The sequence below is a fragment of the Simochromis diagramma genome, unplaced genomic scaffold (assembly GCF_900408965.1).
Source record: "Simochromis diagramma unplaced genomic scaffold, fSimDia1.1 OVJJ01000802.1, whole genome shotgun sequence".
Taxonomy (NCBI): domain Eukaryota; kingdom Metazoa; phylum Chordata; class Actinopteri; order Cichliformes; family Cichlidae; genus Simochromis; species Simochromis diagramma.
Window position 1 is genome coordinate 1,892,951 of NW_024387492.1, and position 9,604 is coordinate 1,902,554.

Here is a 9,604-nt window from a genome sequence, read left to right on the forward strand (position 1 = left end):
TGCTTGTCAACTGAAACCTTTTACCGTCTGTGTTTAGCAGCAGGGGAAACTGTTTGTGGGAACATGCAGCGCTTCTACTTTTGAGCTTCCTGTTGTGGCTCTTGATGCACAAAAATCACATGACTTACAAAGGTGCTGCGGAGAGGTTATTCTACTACAAACTCGGTGATGCAGACTTGATTTGACCTTGTTTTCTCTACTTTTTTGGCTTTTTTTTTTTTTCTACGCACATGTCAGAAATAGAATACTTTAACTTTCCGGAAATGTCACACAACACAAATAGTTTCTCTTTGCGAGGGGAAACTTTATAATTCAGAAAAAGTGGGGGACTTGTCTTTCTCAGCTCTCTTTGTCATCCACATGAGCAGAAATGATGGCGATGTGACCTCAGTGTGTCATTGTGAGTGGCTTCTAAAAAAAATCCCCCTTCCATATTGGAATTCTTTGCAACACACCAGTTTCTTTTAACCAGAGTATAAGTCTTCACATCTTCTTCTAATCAAAGAGGAATCTTAAGTCAGTTACTCGACCAAATTTCCAGGCTGATATTCTGTCTGAAACTTCCGCTGTCCTTGACAAGTTCTGTAATCACTGGAAACAAAAAATCCCCATCCTACTGTAATAGTTAATGTTTACAAGCCAGAGAGGATACAGCAAACACAATTGTGTAACAGAGTCATTCTGGGGCATTCGAGCGTTGCTTCAAGGATAACTTTACTGGGAAATTCATTTCGGTTGCTTCAGATAATTCCTTTCTGAAAAATTCCTAAGTACCTGCATGTGTCAGCTGACAGGGACAGCCTGGACTTCCTTCTAAAGCAAAGAAAGTTTCCTGGTCCTAATGACACGGCAAAAAAGAAAAAGAAAGGGCCACTGAGCTCTCTGGAACGCTCGCCCATATTTGTAAAACATTTCCTCCTTGGTATTTCTACCCAGTAGCGCCAGTTCCTAGCTGCCACTCACAGCCATTCCAGGGGAGGGTGGAATATTCAAGCACATCATGTTCCTCTTATGCCGCCCAGGGACTTTCAGCGCGGTGACTCAGAGACCCTGTGACCTCGCCCAACAAAAGGAAATCCCAGACTGTTCCAAGCGGCTGAGTGTGATCTTTTTGGGGTTTTTTATGTGTGTGTCTCTCTCTTTCACAAGTCTGGTTGATGACTGTGCTTCATCACTATAAGTGAGAAATGATGCTCGTATTTCAGCGTGGAAAGGCCAAGACAAAGTCATCATCGTCATGAGGAAGGAAACGCACAGCAGCCGCTCAAAGCAGTTCATGTTCATAAACTCCTCTTTTATTTTTCTTTATATAGTGTTTAAAATTCACACACATGTACAAGTACAAAAATAGTCTCTGTATTTACAAAATATTACACTCGTCTGTTCTGGTATATACACATTATTTTGTACAGTTATTACAGTAACATCAGGACCATACAGAAGTCATGGTCTTGCTTTGGTGTGGGGTTTTTTTGGTACGGATCGTTCAGCGATCCCGACCAGACTGGGCGCCACCTTCATACTCATTCGTGATCCCAGGACCAGCACCTCTGGACTTGGACGGTAGAGGGTACGGAGGGTGGAGAGGGGGGGACGTGGGTTGAGCTGTCCCCCCGTTCGGGAGCCGTGGTTTCGACTAACCCAGTAGCAGCTTTACATCACCAGTGGACAGGCTGTTCTTGTTACTTTCCAAACTTTATGTCATCATAGAGCTGTAGAGAAGAAAAAAAATGTTATAGATTCACGCCTTAAAGTGTTTTGACTCCATTGGATCTCAGTGTGATATTCAAAGCTGAGCAGATACTGACCTCGTCTTCTGACAGGTCCAGATCCTCCATGTCGCTGTCGTCCGATTCGCTTTCAGGCAGCTCCCTGAGCTCCTGTGCCGTTCTCTCATACAGCTGGCAGCGGATCTCCTCGTTCTGCCGCCCGTAGGTGAGGTGGTACGGGGCGAAGCCACCGTAGTTCAGGCAGTTGACGTCTGCACCGAGGTCGAGGAGGCGACAGACTAGCGTGGGGTTCTGGAGGTCAACGGCCAGGTGGAGCGCCGTCCGTCCACTGCACTGTTCCTGCAGGAAGCAACAGAAACACGAGGTCAAGTTTCTGCATGTGTGTGAATAAGAATAATAATCATAATAATCATAAAATAATCCAAATGGCTTCCGTGTTAGAGACACCTACCTGTGCATTGATGTCTGCACCAAGCCGAACGAGGCTTTCCACCAGAGAGATGTAGCCATTGATGGATGCCAAGTGGAGACAGTTATGTCCTATGGAGAGGGAAGGAAGTAGAGCAAACTCAGTTACACACACTTCAACAGCTGTGTAAGTGAAACATAAGAGTGTGTTTGTTTCTTAGGGCGCTATTTGATCTCGATGCTTACCACTGTAGTTGGGGAAAGACACAATGGAGGTGAGGTGACGTTGGCAGTTCTGGGTGATGACGCCAAAGCAGGCCAGGGAGCCCTTTTTACAGGCGATGTGGAGGGCTGTGTTTCCGCTGTCGTCGGCCAGCAGCGGGTCAGCGCCGGCCTTCAGGAGTCTGTCCACCAAGTGGGCCTGCTCTGTGATCACTGCCAGGTGGAGGGCGGTCTGTGTGGGACACAACAGAAACATATGTTAACCTGACTGCAAAGTGTGCAGGTTTCGGAAGGGATTCGTGGATCTGGCACAGTGCCGCTTAATTACCTGTCTCTGGTGGTTCTGCACGTTGAGGAACGGGTGATTATGAGACAGTTTGATCATCTGGACGGCATGTTCGGTGGCTTCGTGAATGACGGCCAAATGGAGCAGCCTGTGTGGGGAGGACAGAAAAAGAGAGGGGAGTTAAAATAGAGCCCTTCAAAGAAAAATTACGCACAGAGGAAGTGGTTCCAGTCAAATATGAGAGAACAAAGCCTGAGCAGTGGAGCGTTTCGCAAGAATGGAGTTTTGTCGGGTTATTTCCACCAGTTGTGGCTTGACACATCTGATGCTTTATCAGTTACTGGCAGCAGGCCAGGGACTTTCCTGAACGCGCAGAGCGGACTTTAGCACCGCCCAGACTGCACGCTCAGCCAACACACGCACACGCACACACACACACACACGACTATGCACTGCGCTGCCAACACATGCGCACAAAGTATTTTTAAGACCTTTAAAAGATGTTGTTTCCATGCAACTTTTCCGACATTTCTGTGCAGCTTTTCAGATCTTTCATGTGCACCGATCCTGCGCTCTGGTGCAAAAGCCGATTTCAACTTACGCACAAAGCGGAATTTTGCAAATGCGCAATTAAAGTTCGACTAATCGACGCGCACACACATATACATGTTCATACTAAATAAATACATTGATTTTTTTAAAAACAATAATAATCCACTTACGTGTCACCGTCTTCGGTCACCACAGTTCTCCAAGGCTCGTATTCCTGCGAGTGATCCTCGCTCGGCAATCTTAGCTCCTCGAAGTCGTTCGCCAGTTCATCTTCCTTAAGCGAATCCACACCGCTGTCAAAACGGTCCTCTTGGCAAGGCAGCATTTTCCCGTGTTTGGGCTCCATGTTGTCCAAGTTATAATCCATTTGGTTGTGGTTAGAAACTCTGTACATGCTGGCTTTCCTTTCTCCTATAAGCAAAAGCTCCGTCTGTTTCAGAGGGCGAGAGCAAAGTTGTGCTACTGAGGGAGGGCGCGCTGGGTTTTGTGTGCGCGTCTGCCGGGGCGGCGCCTAAGTGGGGATTTCCAATTGACTTATCTTAGCAAGGGAAATCACATCGGGCCTGTGCTTTTGTGAGAAAAATCCCCCCCAAAAGACTCAGACTGAAAACTTGTAGTTTCCTATTAGACACCTATTTTCACCTGTGATGTAGGTTAGGGGACATAGATTTAATTTCAGTGAATGAGACATGATTGGCATGAATGATAGGGAGACAGCCCCTGACTGGCTCTTGAAGAATTCCCTACTGCACTGGGGAAATTATCTGTTTCAAGTGGCTAACCAAAGTAGCACTGCATACTTTCCTTTCTATGCTTTCAACCAAATCTAAATACTTTTTCAAATAGACAGACATCCAAATTTCCTGTGTTTCAAAAATTACGCATATCACGGGCTCTTCGCAGTTAACCTCAGCGTGAAGCCTATAAATATTCTGTGGTTGTAATTCTCAGTAACAGACAAAGCGAATATTGGTTGCAAAGCACAAAGAGCCAAATCAATATCACGTGCAGCCTGCTATACGTTCAAATGTACAGCTCAAATATTTATTATTATTATTATTATTATATTATTAAAGATTTGGGACTTTGGCACGAAATACATAGACTGTATTAAAAGATGGACCTTTTTATATATGGCATTCCATACATTGAATCCATACCTAGACACCTGTCATTTAGTCCCGAGTTGCACGCTTAAAAAATACCAACGTTTCACTGTCCAAAACTAAAACATAAAAATATTAAAGGTTGGATTAGTTTCAGTTACAGTTGTCACGAAGGCAGAAAATAACTGCAGAACTCAAAACTATATTTTATTTACTTGTTTATGTGTCCTGTAAACACGTAAAGTTGAGCACTTTAACATTAGAGTCTATGGAGACTTGGAGCTAGCCTGATGGATATAATCAAACAAAATGATAAGCACCTTAATGTTTCTCTTCCATAATCAAAATAACACAGTTATGATCACACATCACGTTTAGAGACGTGAAGAATCTTCTCGTGTTGTTTAACTGGGACAGATTTCGGTTTACGCTACAAAGTGAAGTTATGCAGACAGAGATTCTGGGGGAAGATTCTAAAGTTTCCTCATGGAGACTCCCTTATGAAAGCAACACTGCATGTTCCACAAGAGGATGTTCTGGACTTGCCCATTCAGCATTGCACATGCCTAACACCATGAGCTCCTGGAAAACACTGTGTTAACTCATGCAGAAAACTCTGCTGAGATTTTTGGGAGGAATTTTAGGAAGTTTTCTTGGTTTGATTTTGCTTGGGATCTTTTTTTTTTTTAAAGGAAATTCCTTTCTGTTACACAACAAGGTAGAAAGGTGCGTGACAGAGCTACCTGTATGTGCTCCCCTGACATTTCACATGAAAAAAATCCCAGGATCACTTCTGTTTGCATTGTAAAAGGTAGGCTTGGTGAAAACATAGCAACAGTATCCAAGCGCAGCGAAGCTTTCACACCTCTGTGGGGCGATTCTCAGTAGAGATTGCAAAGAAAACACACACACCCGCAGGAGGGTCTGTGATGTCACTATCTAGAAGCCTGCTGTATCCCTGTCTGAGAGTGTGTGAGAGTGCGTCACATCAGAAAAACGTCACCGCTGCAAGCATGCACGGCTTTTTCTGTGTCCTTTAGAAATTCCAGACATACTTTAACCGCTGCCAAGTATCAGAATGAGGAATCTGTGGACAAACTGTTCTTGCAGACCTCTATGTTTTCTTCCTGTTGCCGTGATTGTGTGCTTTTGTGTATATATGGTCACACATTCACCGTGTGTGAGAAATGCCGGGACTTCCACTTTACGTTTATGAAAGCTGCCTTTTTTTTTTGGTGAAGCTATGCAAGCGCTCTCGTCTCCACGGGCCATGTGTTTACTGCTGGTTTCCATGGACACCAACCACTGACGCTGTACATTGCCCTCTGTCTGCGTGTGGGTAAATTACCACTTATCTGAGTCAGTAAAATGCCTCAAGGGGCTTCACACCTCGAAAGTCATGAAACTTTCCCACTTTCGTAACTGACCAACTCCAACCTCACCCGGTGCCGGTTTATTAAGCCCAAGCTGAAACCGATGTGGTCTTACATAACAGCTCTGCAATAAATAATGATAATGGTGATAATGGTGATAATGGTTTTTTTGCTTCCATCAAAAACTGCTAAATGCAACAAAAAACGTCCAGGGTAACTTTGGAATGGCCACAAAGGGAACAAAAAAAAGCACACAGTGTGTTTTGAATTTTCTGAACTTGTTTTACAGTAATACCAAAAGTCTGGTATACAGATGACGTGCATGGCTACTTTTTTTCCAGTAAAAAGATGACAATGAGGAAGTTTTGGTGTGCAGTGCATGTTTTACGTAAAGATCCTGGAGTTGCAGGACTATATTTAGAAGCCGAAACAAGGCAAATTCTGGAAAGTATCTATTTTTGTGGCTTTAGCTTTCAATTTTGGGAAATGCACGCATTTCCTTTCCCACTGATTAATGAAAAGCATCGAGTTCTCTGTACACAAAGTGTGACTCTGAAGCCAGTCGATGGCCAACTCGTCTGGAGCAGGGTTACAGTTGGCCTGCATTCAAAGACACACCTCTCTGCACCTTTCAGACATGAGAGCTATTATGCATAATCTGTACGCAAACCTGTTCAAGATCATCCCTGATTCCTTCATTAGCATAAAGACACACCCTTATATTTGTTAGAATGGTTTCAGGGCATTTCAGCCTGTTGCCAGGGTGTGTTTGCAGCCTCAGTTTTCCTTTCTGTTTTTTTTGTCTCGCTGTTGTTTTGCCCGTATTTCTGGTTGCAAAGCATTATTCACATTACCTGCACTGTGTGACTACTTTCATTTAAAAAATTTTACTAACTTGAAGACATTCTTTGTAGGCAAATGGAGTCTGGAGGTCGGTGGATTAGCCTCTGACTCCCGACAGTGTTTAGTTACCATTTCAGTCTGTTCTTGTTTTTAATTTTTTTGGGCAATTCAATTTCTTTTAAGTTGGAAATACCAATTTACCAGTCCTACCACTTATCAGTTTCTCATTCCATAATTAGCCTGCATACAGTATATTCTTTCACTTGGACCAGATATTATAGACGAGATAAAACATGATGCTCCAGCCACCAGATGGCGATAGCTGTGGCTGCAAAACCCTTCTGATCCTATAGAAATCGATGGGAAAACAGCTCTCCGTCCTGACGTCTGTAAACACTTAAATGATGCATTAAAGGTCTCAGTTCCTCATTTTGGGTCATACTGAACAAAAAATTAAGTGTGTTTTGTAAATCTACCATGCATCAAAAAATGGAGGATAATTCGGGGGGGGTGCCCATTAGCCAGTGAGCGTGCAGCTTCACAGTAAGACCCACCACTCTTTACAACATGCAGTTTTTCATTTCAAGGCTGCAGAAACTAAGGAATGATGTCACCTTCCATCTTTTATTATATATTATTTATATTTTTATTATTCGCATTTAGCTGATGCCACGTTAGTCTAAGGCAGTGGCTCTGTTGGAGAGAGTGGTGACTTTTTATGACTAAAATGTCATAAAAAGCATATTGATCATTTTCCCATCCATTTAGCGGTTTAGTTTATCCCCAGTATATCTTTGTTGCTTTCTTCTGACCACTGCTCATGCTCGGGCTTCATCTGGGTCCGAAGCTTCTCCAGGACTCAGGTCAGACTGACTACTTTTCAAATATTTATCTATTGCTATTATGCGCTGCGTCGTCTCACAGCATGACTATTATGTAATTTCTTCTTCGTCTTCTTCTGTTTTACTGGAAGTTGGCGACCCGTTTAATTAGAGCAGGTAGTTGTACTGCTCTCTAATGGAAGAGAATGTAATTGTTCAGCCCGTTACTCACGCTGGTGGCTTAGAGTACTAATCAGGTGGAACCAGATAATCTTCCACGGCACACCTGATCGTTTCTCACGGTACACCTGTGTGCCGCGGCACAGTGGTTGGGAAACACTGCTCTAAGGAGCTCATAGAGGAGGTGTCACATTAGTTTTTGAAGCCAGAAGTTATCGTTTATTTGGATAGCACAGTAGAGTGCCCTGGTTGGGGTTTGAACCAGGAACTTTCTTGCTGTGAGCTAGCATTGCTGACCACTGTGCAGTGGTACAAAAATAAGATAAATGCTCTCTTTAGCCTAAATACAAGGATGTGCCAGTGGCAAGCCCCAAAATGAAAGTAAACAAGAAACACAAACTCTGTTAATTTCAAGGATCCATACATGCATCTAGGCTCATTTATTTATTATTTTAATTTTCCATGTTTCCAGCTGATTTCTCAGCCATTTCTGACCGAGTGTCAGTTCAGGGAGTCAGCGTTCAACATCACAACTAAGAGTGTAACTGTTCAAAGGTGGATGTTTCCAGATTATTTATAGTTTGTAACCTGAAGGCTACATGTTTCCTCCTGCCTGCTACCTTAAGGCTTCTAATCTTACTTGTGGCAGGAAATGAGATGTTTTTTTCTCTCCCCAAATGTGTCAGAGTGCAAGTCTCTGAAGTGCAAGATAAAGGTAAACTGAATATAAGATAAGCAGAAAGGTTTTTTGTTTTTTTTACGTCGCTTGCATTAGTTGGTTGTATTCAGTTTAGCGTCTAAAAATAGCCTCAGCTTCCCAGATGTGGACCTGTCATTCATGACGACTTCCCTCCTGTTTCAGCAGGGAGCTATTACTTCATTTTTACAGTAATCACTCAGTGGACAACCTAAACAAGATCCTTTTTTGTGTGGGCATACTGACACAGCAGTTCTACACCCAAAGTTGACACAAACTACACCCACCTTATGTTTTCATAATGTGTGGCTTGATGTAAAAAAAGGAGTATTTTACTATGACAAGTTCACACATTGCTGTTTTCCATGGGTGATATTTGATAATGGGTAGGTAGGGTTCAATGATATGAGTCAGGATGTTTCTCTGTCAAAGGGACTTCACCGCACTGATGCAACATAATTAGTTGTTAGTGCATAACAGCGTAGATAACGTATCAGATATTATATATAATGCGCTTTAATAAAATCATTAGGATTAGATTAGTTAATGTGAGTGACGTTTGTTCTTTTCCAGTGATCTCACTGCGTCTGCATGGCTGAGGAAATGCACTGACCCTGTGTGTTTCCCATAACAAATTGAGAAATGGTTCAAACAGGTTTCCATACCTGTTTCAGTGGTGTATGCGGTCATAAGATTTTGCGTTTCCTTCTCTTTCTTCTGCTATAACTTCTGAAAAAGTTGACAGAAGACATCTGAGACTCAGTGTATTGACTGAAACTTTCAAAGTGAGGTGAAAATCTATGAGATCCTCCCCTTTCTTGACTTAGTTTCGTGCTGAATGCGCAAATGCATATTTACTTCGGGGAAGTGTAGGTGTTATTCGGAGAAGGGGTAATACCTTTGTTACCCTTCCCAGGCATTCCCACGGTGTTATATGTACATGCATATTGTAGCTGTAGGCTATATATATATACAGAGCAGGAATAAGGATCCATTTGATATCCTTTCCTCCTGCCCCACTGCCCTACTGCCACAGGCATCTCTCACAGTCAAACTACCAGGTTAAAAACACTTAGAGCAGCACGCAAACACATGAGAGGCTCTAACATCAGCTCTATGACAATATGACAGCTGGGGACAATTTTCTGGCCATTTCAGGACTTTTTTTGTTTTGTTTGTTTTTTTGGTCTTTTAGATGTTTGAGTTTCAGAGATTTATTGAAATTGTTCGGCATGTTGGGAGAATCTCATGCTTGTATGTATGTAGGCTACAGCCAGTAGCTCATTAGCTTATTTTAGTCTAAGAAATAGGAGCAGGGGAAACAGCTAGCCTGGCCAAATTGTACACAAAGTGTACAAACAGCAACTAGTACTTTTGCTGTTGTCA

At 42.9% G+C, this 9,604-nt stretch overlaps 1 protein-coding gene across 1 annotated transcript; it reads right to left on the reverse strand.

Annotated features, from left to right (window-relative positions):
- Positions 1–1,273: 1,273 nt before the first annotated feature.
- Positions 1,274–3,668, reverse strand: LOC120725129 (NF-kappa-B inhibitor alpha-like). Its single transcript, XM_040017818.1, has 6 exons — positions 3,369–3,668; positions 2,689–2,794; positions 2,385–2,592; positions 2,182–2,270; positions 1,809–2,069; positions 1,274–1,712 (listed from the first exon to the last, which is right to left on the reverse strand). The coding sequence occupies exons 1-6, from the start codon at positions 3,590–3,592 to the stop codon at positions 1,683–1,685; spliced, it is 918 nt and encodes a 305-aa protein (XP_039873752.1). The 5' UTR covers positions 3,593–3,668; the 3' UTR covers positions 1,274–1,682.
- Positions 3,669–9,604: the final 5,936 nt, after the last annotated feature.

Bases quoted from the DNA above. Each gene is read 5' to 3' on its own strand.
- LOC120725129 (XM_040017818.1), bottom strand. From the start codon at position 3,592: ATGTACAGAGTTTCTAACCACAACCAAATGGATTATAACTTGGACAAC. The intron at 2,070-2,181 runs GTAGGTGTCTCT...TGCTTCCTGCAG, and splicing joins GTGCAGACATCAATGCACAG to GAACAGTGCAGTGGACGGAC. The intron at 1,713-1,808 runs GTCAGTATCTGC...TCTTCTCTACAG, and splicing joins TGGACCTGTCAGAAGACGAG to CTCTATGATGACATAAAGTT.